The sequence below is a fragment of the Protomyctophum parallelum genome, assembly GCF_964188405.1.
Source record: "Protomyctophum parallelum genome assembly, chromosome: 21".
Classification (NCBI taxonomy): Eukaryota; Metazoa; Chordata; class Actinopteri; order Myctophiformes; family Myctophidae; genus Protomyctophum; species Protomyctophum parallelum.
In genome coordinates, this window is record NC_139713.1 from 5,451,058 (window position 1) to 5,471,770 (window position 20,713).

Sequence of the window (20,713 nt, forward strand, 5' to 3'; positions counted from 1 at the left end):
AAGGGTTAAGGGTTTAGGATAAGATGAGGCATCTGTTCTGGTTATAGATTTAAGGGTTAAGGGTTTAGGATAAGATGAGGCATCTGTTCTGGTTATAGATTTAAGGGTTTAGGATAAGATGAGGCATCTGTTCTGGTTATAGATTTAAGGGTTAAGGGTTTAGGATAAGATGAGGCATCTGTTCTGGTTATAGAGTTAAGGGTTAAGGGTTTAGGATAAGATGAGGCATCTGTTCTGGTTATAGAGTTAAGGGTTTAGGATAAGATGAGGCATCTGTTCTGGTTATAGATTTAAGGGTTAAGGGTTTAGGATAAGATGAGGCATCTGTTCTGGCTATAGTTTTAAGGGTTAAGGGTTTAGGATAAGATGAGGCATCTGTTCTGGTTATAGATTTAAGGGTTAAGGGTTTAGGATAAGATGAGGCATCTGTTCTGGTTATAGAGTTAAGGGTTAAGGGTTTAGGATAAGATGAGGCATCTGTTCTGGTTATAGATTTAAGGGTTTAGGATAAGATGAGGCATCTGTTCTGGTTATAGATTTAAGGGTTTAGGGTTTAGGATAAGATGAGGCATCTGTTCTGGTTATAGATTTAAGGGTTAAGGGTTTAGGATAAGATGAGGCATCTGTTCTGGTTATAGAGTTAAGGGTTAAGGGTTTAGGATAAGATGAGGCATCTGTTCTGGTTATAGATTTAAGGGTTAAGGGTTTAGGATAAGATGAGGCATCTGTTCTGGTTATAGATTTAAGGGTTTAGGATAAGATGAGGCATCTGTTCTGGTTATAGATTTAAGGGTTAAGGGTTTAGGATAAGATGAGGCATCTGTTCTGGTTATAGATTTAAGGGTTAAGGGTTTAGGATAAGATGAGGCATCTGTTCTGGTTATAGATTTAAGGGTTTAGGATAAGATGAGGCATCTGTTCTGGTTATAGATTTAAGGGTTTAGGATAAGATGAGGCATCTGTTCTGGCTATAGATTTAAGGGTTTAGGATAAGATGAGGCATCTGTTCTGGCTATAGATTTAAGGGTTAAGGGTTTAGGATAAGATGAGGCATCTGTTCTGGTTATAGATTTAAGGGTTTAGGATAAGATGAGGCATCTGTTCTGGCTATAGATTTAAGGGTTAAGGGTTTAGGATAAGATGAGGCATCTGTTCTGGCTATAGATTTAAGGGTTAAGGGTTTAGGATAAGATGAGGCATCTGTTCTGGTTATAGATTTACGTGTAGAGGTTTTGGGGATTAAAATTAATTGGTGTGCGCCGGAATTGCACACCTGAAAAATGGCCAATCATCTACATCGGCTTTTAGCTTAAATATTGGCAAACAATTGCAAAAATGACATTCATAAAACCGTCGAGTATAATCGAGTATAATTGTATAATTGTGTGTGTGTGTGTGTGTGTGTGTGTGTGTGTGTGTGTGTGTGTGTGTGTGTGTGTGTGTGTGTGTGTGTGTGTGTGTGTGTGTGTGTGTGTGTGTGTGTGTGTGTGTGTGTGTGTGTGTGTGTGTGTGTGTGTGTGGCACGTGCGTGTGCACGCCTGCGTGCGTACATGCAGAGACTGCTTCTGTGAACAAATGTGTGCTTTTTATTTGCATTTTTTTTTTTACCCGTTAAAACCAAGAAAGCATCTATGCCATTTTGGATTTTTTTTTGTGGCGACTGCTGACTCTTCAAAAATAGCAGATCTACAAGCTCACAGCGTGTCACTGTGTCTGTGTTTGTCAGGAACACCTCAGTATTTGGACCCGTATGCAGAATAATCCAGGCAACAACGACTTGCACTCAAGCACTTTTATTATAACTCAGAAAACCCTCCCCCAGGGCATATGTAACATAAAGTAACACAGTGTTATATAATCGAGAAACCTAACCCATAACACAGAGTCCCTAATATACCTCCATGCTCATTAACCAAAGTCTCTTCAGCTTAGAAGCGCGGGTGGACACAGTTTCACAATCAGCCAGGGGAAGGGAGGCAACAGAGGGGCTAAAGGTAGGGACCAGGCGTGGTACGTCCTGGACGTGACAGTGTTTCAGTGAGACAGGGGGTGAATTGAACCGTTATGTGTCTGTGTTTCAGGGTGACAGACAGGGGGTGAATTGAACCGTTATGTGTCTGTGTTTCAGGGTGACAGACAGGGGGTGAATTAGACTGTTATGTGTCTGTGTTTCAGGGTGACAGACAGGGGGTGAATTAGACTGTTATGTGTCTGTGTTTCAGTGAGACAGGGGGTGAATTAGACTGTTATGTGTCTGTGTCTCAGGGTGACAGACAGGGGGTGAATTAGACTGTTATGTGTCTGTGTTTCAGGGTGACAGACAGGGGGTGAATTAGACTGTTATGTGTCTGTGTTTCAGGGTGACAGACAGGGGGTGAATTAGACTGTTATGTGTCTGTGTTTCAGTGAGACAGGGGGTGAATTAGACTGTTATGTGTCTGTGTTTCAGTGAGACAGGGGGTGAATTAGACTGTTATGTGTCTGTGTTTCAGGGTGACAGACAGGGGGTGAATTAGACTGTTATGTGTCTGTGTTTCAGGGTGACAGACAGGGGGTGAATTAGACTGTTATGTGTCTGTGTTTCAGTGAGACAGGGGGTGAATTAGACTGTTATGTGTCTGTGTTTCAGGGTGACAGACAGGGGGTGAATTAGACTGTTATGTGTCTGTGTTTCAGGGTGACAGACAGGGGGTGAATTAGACTGTTATGTGTCTGTGTTTCAGGGTGACAGACAGGGGGTGAATTAGACTGTTATGTGTCTGTGTTTCAGGGTGACAGACAGGGGGTGAATTAGACTGTTATGTGTCTGTGTTTCAGGGTGACAGACAGGGGGTGAATTGAACCGTTATGTGTCTGTGTTTCAGGGTGACAGACAGGGGGTGAATTAGACTGTTATGTGTCTGTGTTTCAGTGAGACAGGGGGTGAATTAGACTGTTATGTGTCTGTGTTTCAGTGAGACAGGGGGTGAATTAGACTGTTATGTGTCTGTGTTTCAGGGTGACAGACAGGGGGTGAATTAGACTGTTATGTGTCTGTGTTTCAGGGTGACAGACAGGGGGTGAATTAGACTGTTATGTGTCTGTGTTTCAGGGTGACAGACAGGGGGTGAATTAGACTGTTATGTGTCTGTGTTTCAGTGTGACAGACAGGGGGTGAATTAGACTGTTATGTGTCTGTGTTTCAGGGTGACAGACAGGGGGTGAATTAGACTGTTATGTGTCTGTGTTTCAGTGAGACAGGGGGTGAATTAGACTGTTATGTGTCTGTGTTTCAGTGAGACAGGGGGTGAATTAGACTGTTATGTGTCTGTGTTTCAGGGTGACAGACAGGGGGTGAATTGAACCGTTATGTGTCTGTGTTTCAGTGAGACAGACAGGGGGTGAATTAGACTGTTATGTGTCTGTGTTTCAGTGAGACAGACAGGGGGTGAATTAGACTGTTATGTGTCTGTGTTTCAGTGAGACAGACAGGGGGTGAATTAGACTGTTGTGTGTCTGTGTTTCAGGGTGACAGACAGGGGGTGAATTAGACTGTTATGTGTCTGTGTTTCAGTGAGACAGACAGGGGGTGAATTAGACTGTTATGTGTCTGTGATTCAGGGTGACAGACAGGGGGTGAATTAGACTGTTATGTGTCTGTGTTTCAGTGAGACAGACAGGGGGTGAATTAGACTGTTATGTGTCTGTGTTTCAGTGAGACAGACAGGGGGTGAATTAGACTGTTATGTGTCTGTGTTTCAGTGAGACAGACAGGGGGTGAATTAGACTGTTATGTGTCTGTGTTTCAGTGAGACAGACAGGGGGTGAATTAGACTGTTATGTGTCTGTAACAGACAGGGGGTGAATTGAACCGTTGTGTCTGTGTTTCAGGGTGACAGGGGGTGAACTGTTCGAGGACATCGTGGCGAGAGAGTACTACAGCGAAGCAGACGCCAGGTACAGTAAGCTCTCTCATATCTAGTAAAAAGTAATCACATTGTGTACTCAAGCAAAGGTATCAGTACTGCAATGTACAACTATTAATATGTTACAAGTGAAAGCTGTTGTTGTTGTTGTTCTTCTTCTCTTTCTCCTTCTTCTTCTTCTTCTTCTTCCCATACTGGGTGTTAATTAATTTAAAGCTGCAATCCGTACGATTTATGACATTGGACATTGGTACTCCATACAAGGCACCCAAACATGTATTTTGTCCGTTGCCAGACTCTCTCGCAATTTCCAAATGCTTCCATCATACAGTCTGGAGCAACGGAAGCTCTGATCACGAGTCAAATATAAATGCTTCCGTCGTACAGTCTGGAGCAACGGAAGCTCTGATCATGAGTACAATATAAATGCTTCCGTCGTACAGTCTGGAGCAACGGAAGCTCTGATCATGAGTCAAATATAAATGCTTCCGTCGTACAGTCTGGAGCAACGGAAGCTCTGATCATGAGTCAAATATAAATGCTTCCGTCGTACAGTCTGGAGCAACGGAAGCTCTGATCATGAGTACAATATAAATGCTTCCGTCGTACAGTCTGGAGCAACGGAAGCTCTGATCATGAGTAAAATATAAATGCTTCCGTCGTACAGTCTGGAGCAACGGAAGCTCTGATCATGAGTCAAATATAAATGCTTCCGTCGTACAGTCTGGAGCAACGGAAGCTCTGATCATGAGTACAATATAAATGCTTCCGTCGTACAGTCTGGAGCAACGGAAGCTCTGATCATGAGTCAAATATAAATGCTTCCGTCGTACAGTCTGGAGCAACGGAAGCTCTGATCATGAGTAAAATATAAATGCTTCCGTCGTACAGTCTGGAGCAACGGAAGCTCTGATCATGAGTAAAATATAAATGCTTCCGTCGTACAGTCTGGAGCAACGGAAGCTCTGATCATGAGTCAAATATAAATGCTTCCATCGTACAGTCTGGAGCAACGGAAGCTCTGATCATGAGTCAAATATAAATGCTTCCGTCGTACAGTCTGGAGCAACGGAAGCTCTGATCATGAGTAAAATATAAATGCTTCTGTGCTCTGATCATGAGTAAAATATAAATGCTTCCGTCGTACAGTCTGGAGCAACGGAAGCTCTGATCATGAGTCAAATATAAATGCTTCCGTCGTACAGTCTGGAGCAACGGAAGCTCTGATCATGAGTCAATTATAAATGCTTCCGTCGTACAGTCTGGAGCAACGGATGCTCTGATCATGAGTACAATATAAATGCTTCCATCATACAGTCTGGAGCAACGGAAGCTCTGATCATGAGTAAAATATAAAGCGGAAGTGGAGACTCCTCCGCACTTCCGTTTCGTCTTTACAGTCGCTCAAATTTATCCTAAGCATATATAGCTTGCTGCTTTTAAAATATATTTTTGTGAACGGAAATGACAAACAGATTACTTGGATAGAGTGTAGTTCCACACTCTATATAGTATTCAGGAGGTGTAGTTCCAGACTCTATATAGTATTCAGGAGGTGTAGTTCCAGACTCTATATAGCATTCAGGAGGTGTAGTTCCAGACTCTATATAGCATTCAGGAGGTGTAGTTCCAGACTCTATATAGCATTCAGGAGGTGTAGTTCCAGACTCTATATAGCATTCAGGAAGTGTAGTTCCAGACTCTATATAGCATTCAGGAGGTGTAGTTCCAGACTCTATATAGCATTCAGGAGGTGTAGTTCCAGACTCTATATAGCATTCAGGAGGTGTAGTTCCAGACTCTATATAGCATTCAGGAGATGTAGTTCCAGACTCTATATAGCATTCAGGAGGTGTAGTTCCAGACTCTATATAACATTCAGGAGGTGTAGTTCCACACTCTATATAGCATTCAGGAGGTGTAGTTCCAGACTCTATATAGCATTCAGGAAGTGTAGTTCCAGACTCTATATAGCATTCAGGAGGTGTAGTTCCAGACTCTATATAGCATTCAGGAGGTGTAGTTCCAGACTCTATATAGCATTCAGGAAGTGTAGTTCCAGACTCTATATAGCATTCAGGAGGTGTAGTTCCAGACTCTATATAGCATTCAGGAGGTGTAGTTCCAGACTCTATATAGCATTCAGGAAGTGTAGTTCCAGACTCTATATAGCATTCAGGAGGTGTAGTTCCAGACTCTATATAGCATTCAGGAGGTGTAGTTCCAGACTCTATATAACATTCAGGAGGTGTAGTTCCAGACTCTATATAGCATTCAGGAAGTGTAGTTCCAGACTCTATATAGCATTCAGGAAGTGTAGTTCCACACTCTATATAGCATTCAGGAGGTGTAGTTCCAGACTCTATATAGCATTCAGGAGGTGTAGTTCCAGACTCTATATAACATTCAGGAGGTGTAGTTCCAGACTCTATATAGCATTCAGGAGGTGTAGTTCCAGACTCTATATAGCATTCAGGAGGTGTAGTTCCACACTCTATGTAGCATTCAGGAAGTGTAGTTCCAGACTCTATATAGCATTCAGGAAGTGTAGTTCCAGACTCTATATAGCATTCAGGAGGTGTAGTTCCACACTCTATGTAGCATTCAGGAAGTGTAGTTCCACACTCTATGTAGCATTCAGGAAGTGTAGTTCCAGACTCTATATAGCATTCAGGAAGTGTAGTTCCACACTCTATATAGCATTCAGGAAGTGTAGTTCCAGACTCTATATAGCATTCAGGAGGTGTAGTTCCAGACTCTATATAGCATTCAGGAAGTGTAGTTCCACACTCTATATAGCATTCAGGAAGTGTAGTTTCAGACTCTATATAGCATTCAGGAGGTGTAGTTCCACACTCTATATAGCATTCAGGAAGTGTAGTTTCAGACTCTATATAGCATTCAGGAGGTGTAGTTCCACACTCTATATAGCATTCAGGAAGTGTAGTTCCACACTCTATATAGCATTCAGGAGGTGTAGTTCCACACTCTATATAGCATTCAGGAGGTGTAGTTCCACACTCTATATAGCATTCAGGAAGTGTAGTTTCAGACTCTATATAGCATTCAGGAGGTGTAGTTCCACACTCTATATAGCATTCAGGAAGTGTAGTTTCAGACTCTATATAGCATTCAGGAGGTGTAGTTCCACACTCTATATAGCATTCAGGAAGTGTAGTTCCACACTCTATATAGCATTCAGGAAGTGTAGTTTCAGACTCTATATAGCATTCAGGAGGTGTAGTTCCACACTCTATATAGCATTCAGGAAGTGTAGTTTCAGACTCTATATAGCATTCAGGAAGTGTAGTTTCAGACTCTATATAGCATTCAGGAGGTGTAGTTCCACACTCTATATAGCATTCAGGAAGTGTAGTTCCACACTATATAGCATTCGGAAATTGTGGAAGAGTTGTCTGGCTACGTGAGACTATTTTGTCCGTGACCCACCATTGTTTGTTAATGTTTTCTGAGCTCAATTGCACCCAAAAATAACCCTGAACTTTTAACACCCTGAGTGGCATAAACGGATGTCCCCGTCCTATCAAATAGTTCCGCTCAGCGCCCAGGACGGAGATGAATCATAGCGCCTCGCTCCACAACATTCCATGTCATTTCCGGGTTGCGGGACGTCATCCAAAGTGGTCCCCCCTTCCATTTTAGTGGAAACGTGAATAACTCTTGATCTATAAATCAATGCTTCCATTATTCTAGCCAAAGACGATTGTTTTTTGACGGCCCATCGCGGTCCCGTCGCTTGTCGTGTTACGCCAGGGCTCCACTGGGCGCGTCGCGTCTCCGTCGCGTCCTGCTCGTGTCATGACAACGTCAACGTCACGCTAGAGGTGCTCCACCGCGGGCATTTGAAAACTGCGCGTCAGCAACATTCTTTTATGTTGCTGTCAACGCGTGCGTGCGTCAAAAAACGAACCGGGGCAATTTTTTTGTCACCGAACGCAGCACAACGCAACGCAACGCGGGCAGTGGAGCCACCCTCCATTGATTAAAAGGGCACATTCCCGACGCTGACGGAGACGCGACGCAGACGCGCCCAGTGGAGCCCTGGCGTTAGAAGTAGGGCCGGGACTAATTGCGATTAATTTAGATTAATTAACTACAGAAAAATTAATCGCGATTAACTACAGATAAATTAATCGCACCTTTTTTTTCACCGCGGAACGTTTCTCACTGGGCGCTTTTCTATAGTACTGAAAACTGGAAATAATAAAAAGTCACCCCATTTTGTGTTGCCTAGAACTGGAGGTCTGACAAAAAACAGTAACAATATGAAGTAAGTACAGCTTTGTGATGTCACTGAGATGTACTTGTTACTGTTACTAATTTTTTTTCAGACCTCCAGTTCTAGGCAACACAGAATGGGGTGACTTTTTATTATTATTTCCACAACAGGTATATTAATGACAGTAAAATGTTGAAAATTAGTGGTATCCTGTAGTCACTATTCGTTGATTCACTGGGATACCAAAAAACATTAAAAAAAAGGTTTCTCGCTGTTCTCGGGTTGAATATTGATATGCGATTAAAATGCGATTAATCTAGATTAATTAATCGCAAAGCCTCTGATTAATTAGATTAATTTTTTTAATCGAGTCCCAGCTCTAGTTAGAAGTAAATCATGCCTCCCCGTTGTCGGGCTACATCTAGCTACTTCAGTTACATCCAAGATGGCGCCTGCATGGTGCATCTTGAAATGGGCTCCGACGCTGCAAATCGCTGGTTTGACCCATTTTGGGCGAACCCGTTTGGTGAACCCGTTTTGGCGTTAGCATTACGTTGTGCTTTAGCTATTGAAAAATAGCAGATCTACAAGCTCATAGCGCGCCACCGAGTGGCGCGCTACGAACTTGTAGGTCTGCTATTTTTGAAAAATCGAAGAGCGACTGACATAGAAGACATTTTTAGAATCTGATCTCGGGTCAGAATGGGTTAATGGTCCTAAATACCCCCCCGGGTGTTCGGGATGTTAACATTCAGTAGATCTTCTGTGGTCTGGGGGGTTTTCTGGCTCAAACAAAGTGCTCTGATCTTCCTGCTGTTTGTGATGTCACAGCCTGCAAATCCCATTATGTGTCAATGGGATTTGCCAGCAGATGTTTTCACTGTTTTGCCTGTTTTCATTGCAGCTCAAAAGGCTTCTCCAAAAAAACCCCAGAGAAAACTCCAGACCGCAGAAAATCCACTGAATGTTCAAATGTTCTTTTGGTGTAATTGAGTTAAAATAAATGAAAGTGAATGTCATGAAACCTTTAAATATAAGTGATGGATTGCAGCTCTCTAACTGTCGGGTCGTGGCTGACTGTCTGTATATTGTGTACATTAGAATGCCTTCTGCCTTCTAGAAGGTCGTGGCTGACTGTATATTGTGTACGTTAGAATGCCTTCTGCCTTTGCCCCCCTCGACCCCCCCCCCCCCCCCCTCGTCCTTTACAGTGTCGTAAACGTTTCGTCCACCATTTCTCCTCCTCTTATTTCTTCTTCCTGCAGTCGTTTTATTTACGGTTGTTGGTTGTTGTTTGTTGTTGTTGTTGTTGTAGTTTAATTTACGCTGTTGTTCCTCTGTTGTCGTTTTTGTCTTCACAGTCACTGTATTCATCAGATTCTAGACTCTGTGTCATACACCCACCAGCATGACATAGTGCACAGGGATCTCAAGGTGTGTGTGTGCGTGCGTGTGTGTGTGTGTGTGTGTGTGTGTGTGTGTGTGTGTGTGTGTGTGTGTGTGTGTGTGTGTGTGTGTGTGTGTGTGTGTGTGTGTGTGTGTGTGTGTGTGTGTGTGTGTGTGTGTGTGTGTGTGTGTGTGTGTGTGTGTGTGTGTGTGTGTGTGTGTGTGTGTGTGTGTGTGTGTGTGCGTGCGTGTGTGCGCACACAAGCGTGTGTGCGTGTTTGTCTGTGTCTAACGGGGGTCATCCCTATGTTCCCCAGGGTCGACAGTGCCAGTGGTATAAATCAGTGGTTCCCAATGTGGGGTCCCGGGGACCCCCAGGGGTCCTTCAGGGAGTTCCAGGTGGTCCCCTGCAGCCAAATGGACCCTTATGGGTCTGTAGCTCTGAGAGTGTACCGTTTGTACACTCTCAGAGGTAAATTAACATTGATTTTTACAATATTAATCGGGGTCTCAGAGATAGAAATGCCTTAAAATGGGGGTCCGTAGACTGATGTCAAACTGGCGGTCCTTGAAATTAAACGGGTTGAGGGTCGCTGCTAGAGCCGTAAAGATCTTCTATTATGGGGGTCCCTGGCATATCATTTCAAATGGGGGTCCGTAGGCTGATTAGTGTCAATTTGGGGGTCCTTGACATGAACAAGTTTGGGAACCACTGGTAAAAGTAAGCACAATGTAAACATACTCTGTTAAAAGTTAAATCACTGCATTCAGGGTTCAAGATTTTCTAAATGTCTCAAATTTACACGCTCCAAATGTTTACAATCGCTCCATTTTCGTGAGCTTATTATAGATATTATAGATGGCTATTTTCGAATAGCCAAAGTATAAAATATGGCAGTTATTCTGGTTAATGAATGTTTTGTAATCTCTAAAATCAACAAAGTAGCTTGTAATCTAAGGTTTAAAAAAAAAGAATCGTAGTGGAGTAAAATGTACCGAATATCTGCCTCTGAGATGTAGTAGTAGTTTATAGTTTAATGTATGGAAAATTTTAAATACTCCAGATGAATCATTTTCAGGAGAGAGTAGCTATTTATGGGGGGGGGGAGAAACTGGTTGGAATAACGTGTTCCTTCCACGTGCTACGTCCTGTCGGGGAAACCACTACCCCCTGTCGGGTGATAAGGAGAAGAAAAATAAGTGGCCTGCTAACTCCTCATGCATGGAAGGAAGCATGAGCTCAGTTCGTGGCTCTCCCCAGATTAGCAGAGGGAGAGAGTATAGCGCCCAGGATTACATCTTATAGGCAATTGGCCCCCCGGGGTGGAAAGAATTGGTTATAAAATCGTTAAAATAAAATGTTTAAAAAAGAAATCACACACGTGTGAAGTGAGGGGCTCTCTAATCATCATACATCATCATCAAGAATGGTGGTCCCTTATTGGCCACGGGTTCCCTCCGACATACCCAGCCGATTTGCTCAGAGACACATATGACGTAAATTCTCCATTCATTGTCAATGGCATTTCTAACGTTAGTTCAGACAACACACACACACACACACATTAAACACTAAAGCTGTTTAAAGCTGTTGATACCCTAAAAAACATAAATGGGGAACATAGGGCCCAGCAGTGTGTCTCACCAGGTGCATTGTCCTGTACCCTGGATGCAAGGGGCCATTGTCCTCCTTTACCCTGGATGCAAGGGGCCATTGTCCTCCTTTACCCTGGATGCAAGGGGCCATTGTCCTCCTTTACCCTGGATGCAAGGGGCCATTGTCCTCCTTTACCCTGGATGCAAGGGGCCATTGTCCTCCTTTACCCTGGATGCAAGGGGCCATTGTCCTCCTTTACCCTGGATGCAAGGGGCCATTGTCCTCCTTTACCCTGGATGCAAGGGGCCATTGTCCTCCTTTACCCTGGATGCAAGGGGCCATTGTCCTCCTTTACCCTAGATGCAAGGGGTTGGTCTTTATATGTTTGTGCTCACCTCCTGCCTGTGCTTTGCCCGTCTTCCCGTCTCTGTGCCCGCTCTGTGCCCGCTCTGTGCCCGCTCTGTGCCCACTCTGTGCCTGTCTCTGTGCCCGCTCTGTGCCCGTTCTGTGCCCACTCTGTGCCCGCTCTGTGCCCACTCTGTGCCCACTCTGTGCCCGACCGTCTGCCTGTTTGTAGAGCTTTTGGCTTTTGGATCTCTATTGTCTTGATGCACTTCTGTCTGTCTGTAGTCCTTCTCAACTCTTGTTTCTTCTATTATTATTTTTAATATTCAGGTTGATGTTATGCATTAGGATCCACGGACCGCCGTTTGATAGGATATGATTTTTCTTAATATCTTTGGTGTACCCCAAATCTGTAAAATCTTCAGCGTTTAATTGAAATCCGGGAGTATACGAATGGAACACAGTGTGTGTGTGTGTGTGTGTGTGTGTGTGTGTGTGTGTGTGTGTGTGTGTGTGTGTGTGTGTGTGTGTGTGTGTGTGTGTGTGTGTGTGTGTGTGTGTGTGTGTGTGTGTGTGTGTGTGTGTGTGTGTGTGTGTGTGTGTGTGTGTGTGTGTGCGTGCGTGCTTCTGTCTGTGTGTGACTGTGTGTGTGTGTGTGTGTGCGTAAGACTAGGGACTCTATTTTGCGCATTTTAAAATACCGTAAATAGCTGATGTACAGTGAACGTGTTGTGAGCTTGTAGATTGTCCATTGAATCCTCTGGCACTCCAACAAACATACTGTATCAATACGTCATATTTAGTTCTGACTTCAACATGCTGATGAAGGGGGACAGCCTTGACGGGGAATCGATGATTCATGATTCTGTGCCTGTCGTGACATATCTCGGACGGTGCTGAGTCGCCTCAAAGCAGATTTCCCAAAACACTTGGCACAGCGACTCGCTCGCCTGAGCTCGCTCGGCGGTGTGCTCGGCGGTGTGCTCGGCGGTGTGCTTCACCTGTGTGCTTCACCTGAGCTCGCTCGGCGGTGTGCTTCCCAATACGCCGTAACATCACGGCGGTGTGCTTCCCAATATGGCTCAAGTCCGCTTGACGGATCAGATACGCTGCCTGGGGCACGATGTGCCCTGTTTCATGTTGACGTTTGGGACTAAGTCACAACATGCCTTTTGGGGAGTGAGTCAGCGTTGGTCAGGTGATCTCTATGGCTGCAGCAGAGCCATCTAATAGAAGAGTTGCGACATTGAGGGGGCAGAAAACAGCCCGGTCACGTGGTTCATGTACTCGCGCGAGCCCCATAGACGCCAATGCATTCCATAAACTTCCGGTTGTCCCTGTATATATGTGGAGCCTTCAATCAGGGACAAAACCAATATAAGTCTATGTAGAAGAGCCGCCGCCATTGGACTGGAGCCCCATGAAGTGAACAGAACCCCAGCCCTTCTCTCTTTTTTTACTCGCCACCGCTCCACGTTATTACAGCTCCGGTGGTCACCTCACCACCGGAGCGGTGGTCACCTCACCACCGGAGCGGTGGTCACCTCACCACCGGAGCGGTGGTCACCTCACCACCGGAGTGGTGGTCACCTCATCACCGGAAATCCAGACTATGAATAGGCCTTATGGCTCTGGGCTGCAGTATCAGACACTAGTCCCAATGCAGCAGCAGGTGATCTATATGGCTGCAGCATAGCAGGTGATCTCTAAGGCTGCAGCAGCAGGTGATCTCTATGGCTGCAGCATAGCAGGTGATCTCTATGGCTGCAGTATAACAGGTGATCTCTAAGGCTGCAGCATAGCAGGTGATCTCTATGGCTGCAGCATAGCAGGTGATCTCTATGGCTGCAGCATAGCAGGTGATCTCTATGGCTGCAGTAGCAGGTGATCTCTAAAGGCCTATTCATAGTCTGGATTTTCGGTGGTGAGGTGACCACCGCTCCGGTGGTGAGCTGACCACCGGAGCTGAAATAACGTTGAGCGGTGGTGAGTAAAAACAGAGAGAAGGGCTGGAGCGGTGGCGGTGGTTTGCTCTTCACCGCGGCTCGTGACGTCATGTTGTAGTTCGGTGGTCACCCCACCACCGTAAATCCAGACTATGTATGAGCCTTAAGGCTGCAGCATAGCAGGTGATCTCTACGGCTGCAGCAGCAGGTGATCTCTATGGCTGCAGCATAGCAGGTGATCTCTAAGGCTGCAGCATAGCAGGTGATCTCTATGGCTGCAGTATAGCAGGTGATCTCTATGGCTGCAGCAGCAGGTGATCTCTATGGCTGCAGCATAGCAGGTGATCTCTATGGCTGCAGCATAGCAGGTGATCTATATGGCTGCAGCAGCAGGTGATCTATATGGCTGCAGTATAGCAGGTGATCTCTAAGGCTGCAGTATAACAGGTGATCTCTATGGCTGCAGCATAGCAGGTGATCTATATGGCTGCAGCAGCAGGTGATCTCTATGGCTGCAGCATAGCAGGTGATCTCTATGGCTGCAGCATAGCAGGTGATCTATATGGCTGCAGTATAGCAGGTGATCTCTAAGGCTGCAGTATAACAGGTGATCTCTATGGCTGCAGCATAGCAGGTGATCTCTATGGCTGCAGTATAGCAGGTGATCTCTAAGGCTGCAGCATAGCAGGTGATCTCTATGGCTGCAGCAGCAGGTGATCTATATGGCTGCAGTATAGCAGGTGATCTCTATGGCTGCAGCATAGCAGGTGATCTCTATGGCTGCAGCATAGCAGGTGATCTCTATGGCTGCAGCATAGCAGGTGATCTATATGGCTGCAGCAGCAGGTGATCTCTATGGCTGCAGTATAGCAGGTGATCTCTATGGCTGCAGCAGCAGGTGATCTCTATGGCTGCAGCATAGCAGGTGATCTCTATGGCTGCAGCATAGCAGGTGATCTCTATGGCTGCAGTATAGCAGGTGATCTCTATGGCTGCAGCATAGCAGGTGATCTCTATGGCTGCAGCATAGCAGGTGATCTCTATGGCTGCAGCATAGCAGGTGATCTCTATGGCTGCAGCATAGCAGGTGATCTCTATGGCTGCAGCATAGCAGGTGATCTCTATGGCTGCAGCATAGCAGGTGATCTCTAAGGCTGCAGCATAGCAGGTGATCTCTAAGGCTGCAGTATAGCAGGTGATCTGCAGCAGTAGCAGACAGTCCTGTGCCAATGCAGGGGTTGGTCAGGGTGCCTGTTATGTTCAGTGAGGTGTGTGTGGAACAGAACAGAACAGAACAGAACAGAACAGAACAGAACTGTACTGTTTGTCCTCCTGGTGAAAAGTCCTCGCTGTCAGGTGAAAATAAATCTCTCCCAAGACAGATTCTGGCTATAGCAGCAGAATCTGTCAGCACCACTGCCCTAAACATGTAGAGTTGTTGTTAGTATGAATATAAACACACTACTGTCTTAAACATGTAGTGTTGTTAGTAGGAATTAGGGCTGTCAATCGATTAAAATATTTAATCAGATTAATCGCATGATTGTCCATAGTTAACTGTGATTAATCGCAAATTAATAGCATATTTTGTATACGTTCTAAATATACCTTAAATCAGTGGTTTTCAAGATTTTTCATATCAAGGCCCTTTATTTATTCTGCATTTGAGCCACGGAACCACCATTTGATGACATTTAGCCTTCCAGACCCAAACTAAAGAACTGTATTGATGTTGGCCAATGGTACCATTACGAGAGATAACGGGCCATGTTGATCAAAATAACATGTTTTCAAAGTTTTCTAATTGTGTAGACTCACTGGGAGAGAGAGAGAGAGAGGGGGAGAGAGGCGGGGCTCACTGACTGCCTGCATTCACATGCATGCGTCTCTCAACCATTCTGTCAAACTTCACAGTGCGTTAATCGCGCATTAAAAAAATTAGTGCCGTTAAAAGGATTGTGAGTTAACTAGTTAATAGTGCGTTAACTTTGACAGCCCTAAGTAGGAATATAAACACACTACTGTCTTAAAGGGATTGTGACATTAAAAAAAAGGTTTTGGAATTGTTCTTGGGTTTTTTAGGTTTTCTAATCTCAATTGCACCCAAAAAACATGAACTTTTTAACATTCAGTAGATTTTCTGTGATCTGGGGTTTTCTGGCTCAAACAGGTGCTCTGATTTGCCGGCAGTAAGTGACATCACTTACTGCAAATCCCATATATGTCAATGGGATTTGCCAGCAGATGTCACTGTTTCACTGTGTTGCCTGTTTTCATTGTAGCTCAAAAAACCCCAAAGAAAACTTCAGACCACAGAGAAAATCCACTGAATGTTCAAAGTTCAGGTTTTTTTGGGTGTAATTGAGGTCATAAAACGATCAAAAAAGACGGTCAAAAAAGAAAAAGAAAAATAAATGAATGTCATAAAACCTTTAAAGTTGTTAGTAGGAGTAAACACGGATACGCTGGAAATTGGCATAATAAGGATCCAATTGGAAAGAAAATGAGAGAAAGAAAGATGTGGACAAAGGAGGAGGTAGACTAGACAGTGATGTGAACACACTGAAGTCTGTCGGTGCTTAACCCGTTAAGACCTGACGTCGAAATTAAAACAATTCTAAATGATGACAATTTTCTGAAAAACCTCATGTTTCTGTATCAGTGGTGCTCAATATTTCATGTCAAGGACCCCAAAAATGATATGTATTTGGCCAGCACCGACCCCCCCATCTGAAAATATGTTGTTCCAGGAACCTCTCAGAAGCAAAGATTTGAGTTAAAAACGCTCACTCTGAAAGAATATATATTCAAAGATTTGAGACGCATTTTCAAGATTTTGCAAAAATAGCAGACCTACAACCTATGAGCTTGTAGATCTGCTATTTTTTAAATGGCTAAAGCATAACATTATGCTTAAAACACCAAAAGGGGTTCCCGTACAGAATGGCTTAACTCTGGTGCTTCAAAGCCTGATGCTCAGTGATGTGTTGCTGCTGTCTGATGATCAGTGATGTGTTGCTGCTGTCTGAGGCTCCAGAAATAACAAACACAGGGGAACTCGTATAGTTCTGTCTGTCGGGTGGAAACCTCGCAACTCCAAAATGTTCATTTTGTCAGGAAAAGAAAAAAATATACATTTTTCAGGAAATTCAGAAAACCTTATATATGTTTTGAAAACAAAGCAATATACAGCCTCATCGAAGTTGGTGTAATTGACACAATAAATAGTGTCAATTACTTCCATGAGAGGGGGAGAGGTGGTGGAGTTAGTTGCTTTAGCAGACACTTTGAGGGTCCAATGGAGTTAAGAGGTTTTGTCCAAAGCACCTTTTTACTACTTTCCATTGGTTCAATATTTTCGAAAGACCTCAAAAATGGAGTTATGAGGTTTCCTCCCAACAGCAACAATATGTTACTTTTCAGGATTCAAATTCCCCCCCCCCCCAAAAAAAAACTGCTAAAATTAGAATCTGTGAACTTTCCTAGCATTTGTTAGCATCATGTTATGCTTTAGCTATTGAAAAATAGCAGATCTACAAGCTCGTATCGCGCCACCGAGTGGCGCGATACGAGCTTGTAGGTCTGCTATTTTTGAAAAATCGAAGACACTTTTAGAATCTGATCTCAGGTCAGAATGGGTTAATAATGAAACTGTCCGGATGTAATAGACATTTTTAGAATCTGATCTCAGGTCAGAAATGGGTTAAAGATGTAATGTAGATGCTATGTCTTTTGATATAGACTACTGAGGCTCTATGCGTTTGATGTGTTTACCGTCTCACTGTAAATCACAGCTGGATTAACCCATTCTGACCTGAGATCAGATTAAAAAAATGTCTATTACATCCTGACAGTTTCATTATTCACCCATTCTGACCTGAGATCAGATTAAAAAAATGTCAGTCGTTTTTCAAAAATAGCAGACCTACAAGCTCGTATCGCGCCACTCGGTGGCGCGATATGAGCTTGTAGATCTGCTATTTTTCAATAGCTAAAGCATAACATGAGGCCAACACCAAAATGGGTGCCCGGTCAGAATGGATTAAGAGCGTCTGCCAAATGCCTATGAATTGTAAGAGAATCAGGAATCCAGAGGCATTATTTTGTTTGTCACTGACTCGTACAAGTGTACAAGCAGACAAAATGTTGTTTCACGAAAGAAACGGTGCGACAACATTACCTATATTTAACGTAATAATATATATAGGTGATGTGCTATAGTATACGATGAATTAAGGGCAATCATTTCCATACACACTGCACGAAAAAGGTAAAAAATAATAGAGATAAGAGGTTTTTGCTCGACGCCAACGATAGCTTAAGCCATACACAGTGCGCACACACACACACACACACACACACACAGAGCAGCAGTCCACCCCCCCCCCCCAACTACACACACACACACACAGAGCAGCAGTGCACCCCCCCCCCCAACTACACACACACACACACACACACACACACACACACACTGCTTGACTTGACGTTCAAAATCTTTACTGAAAATAGCACATTGTCTCCGTCAATATACCACCTGCCTCCACTACAATGGAGAGAGAGAGAGTGTGTGTGTGTGTGTGTGTGTGTGTGTGTGTGTGTGTGTGTGTGTGTGTGTGTGTGTGTGTGTGTGTGTGTGTGTGTGTGTGTGTGTGTGTGTGTGTGTGTGTGTGTGTGTGTGTGTGTGTGTGTGTGTGTGTGTGTGCATGCAGGCGCTATATAACTCGTGCATACACACAGCAATGTCCTCTCAGTGTTACTTTACTCCGACTATAGAAACGGACACTTATATCGTATGTATGCGTGTTTTAGGGGTGTGTGTGCGTGCGTGTGTGTGTGTGCCGTGTGTATGCGTGTTATAGGGGGGTGTGTGTGTGTGTGTGCGTGCGCGGCGTAGCATGCGCACTAATGCTGGGGCATCGTTGCCTGATGCATGAGTCTGGATTCTACATAGTGGGCCGTGGTGAATGTGTTCAGACTAACCTGCTCCCCCTGCTGTTTGCATGCAGTCATTGCATCCAGCAGATTCTGGAGGCGGTACTGCACTGCCATCAGTCGGGGGTCGTGCACAGAGACCTCAAGGTGAGTGATCTGCTGGGTTTGTGTGTGTGTTTGCGTGTGTGTGTGTGTGTGTGTGGGCGTGCGTGCGTGCGCCTCTGTGTTGTGTACTGAAAGCGGGGTAAGTATTGCTTGTATAGCAACATAGTAATTAGCATTGTGTTTTGATCTGTGTGTTCCTAGCATGTTGTTTGTGCCTGTCGCGGCAGTACAGTATTCTGTGCATGTGGTCTTCTGTGTATATATTATTACCTGGAACTGCTTGACTGTACTGGTAACAGATGAGACATCTGACCGATCACTTCAAAGGGTTATAGGAGTTCAGTTACTTCAGTGTGAAGTCCAAGAAAGCTTTGCTGCCATGGTGAAGGTGTGCAGGGACTGTGTGGACGTTGCATGTTCTCCCCGTGTCCCCTAGGGTATAGGTACCCTCACATGTTATCCCCGTGTCCCCTAGGGTAGGTACCCTCACATGTTCTCCCTGTGTCCCCTAGCGTAGGTACCCTCACATGTTCTCCCCGTGTCCCCTAGGTATAGGTACCCTCACATGTTCTCCCCGTGTCCCCTAGGGTAGGTACCCTCACATGTTCTCCCCGTGTCCCCTAGGGTAGGTACCCTCACATGTTCTCCCCGTGTCCCCTAGGGTAGGTACCCTCACATGTTCTCCCCGTGTCCCCTAGGGTAGGTACCCTCACATGTTCTCCCCGTGTCCCCTAGGGTAGGTACCCTCACATGTTCTCCCCGTGTCCCCTAGGGTAGGTACCCTCACATGTTATCCCCGTGTCCCCTAGGGTAGGTACCCTCACATGTTCTCCCCATGTCCCCTAGGGTAGGTACCCTCACATGTTCTCCCCATGTCCCCTAGGGTAGGTACCCTCACATGTTCTCCCCATGTCCCCTAGGGTAGGTACCCTCACATGTTCTCCCCATGTCCCCTAGGGTAGATACCCTCACATGTTCTCCCCATGTCCCCTAGGGTAGATACCCTCACATGTTCTCCCCATGTCCCCTAGGGTAGGTACCCTCACATGTTCTCCCCGTGTCCCATCCCATCGTGTAGGTACCATCACAAAAAACATGTAGTAATCCTGGTCTCTAAACTGCCTCCCCCTGGCCAGCCGGGACGCCTGATGGAGGGGAAAGGAACTTGTTGTCGGAAATAAATGTGTTCCTTCCACGCGCTACGTCCGGCCGGGGAAAGTCCTCCCTGTCAGGTGAAAAGAATCAGCTTGGACTCCTCATGAATCCAGGTTGGCAGAGGAAGTGTAGCGCCCCGGATTACATCATTAGATAATTGACCCTGGGTGAAAAAATGGGTTGCAAAATCTTGGGGTAAAAATGTAAAAAGTTAAAATTTGAAAATATATGAAAATGTTATGACATTTTTCGACATGGAAACCATTATGACAATTATGCAAAAATAATTGTGATTAGACAATAATTGTGACAGGCGTGGTATATGACCAAGTGGGGGGGGGGGGGGGGGGGGGGGGCTGGGATTACTTTACTTCCGTAAAGATGTGGAAGTTTGAAGAAGTCAGATGTCATGTCTCTACTGTACGTGTCATTCACTGTCATTGTTCGGATGACATCATCATGGTTCCGATGACATCATATGTGACCCGAATACAATGCGCTTTGAGCCGGACGGGGGCCCATGTTCACTTTTTTAATTGTTACAGATGATGAAAATACATAATGTAAGCTTTCAAATGACGTGTACATAGGCGGGACATTTGAGAGAAGGCATGGTCATTTGAATCTTGCTAAACCAGAATAGTCATAGAAAAAATGACCTCCAAAGATTTCACACACATGCATTCAGGGGCCTGTTGATGGGTCATTTATTCAAGCCCTGCCGTCACTGTCATCATTGTATGTCCAAAACGGAATAACTTCTCAGGAAATGGGATTTAGTTTTCTTTTTAACCCATTTTCGGAGGGAACCTCTTTTGGTGTTATTATGCTATGCTTTAGCTATTGAAAAATAGCAGATCTACAAGCTCGTAGCGCGCCACTTGTAGGTCTGCTATTTAAAAAAAGAATCTAAGAACCACTGATATAGAAACATAGCTTTTTCAGAAAACTGTCAGGATGTAGAAGACACTTTTAGAATCTGATCTCAGGTCAGAACGGGTTAACACAATCAGTCACGGGATTCCTTCAAAATAGGAGCTCTGTTGGTGCCGGGAAAACATGGCCGCTTTTACTCTGAACCCCCCCCCCCCCACCCACC

General features: G+C 44.7%; 1 protein-coding gene across 7 annotated transcripts in view; it reads left to right on the forward strand.

Moving 5' to 3' along the window:
- Positions 1-20,713, forward strand: part of LOC310879280 (calcium/calmodulin-dependent protein kinase type II subunit beta-like) — a gene marked incomplete at its 3' end in the record, with an annotated part of 90,131 nt that overhangs the window by 22,755 nt on the left and 46,663 nt on the right. For 6 of the 7 annotated variants that reach the window (XM_083793835.1, XM_083793833.1, XM_083793832.1 and 3 more), the window contains exons 5-6: positions 3,871-3,936; positions 18,429-18,501. In XM_083793835.1, coding sequence (XP_083649961.1) covers positions 3,871-3,936; positions 18,429-18,501 — 139 coding nt within the window. Of the gene's footprint in view, positions 1-3,870; positions 3,937-9,506; positions 9,580-18,428; positions 18,502-20,713 lie in introns of all 7 variants that reach the window. The other variant, XM_083793831.1, reaches the window with a different exon arrangement.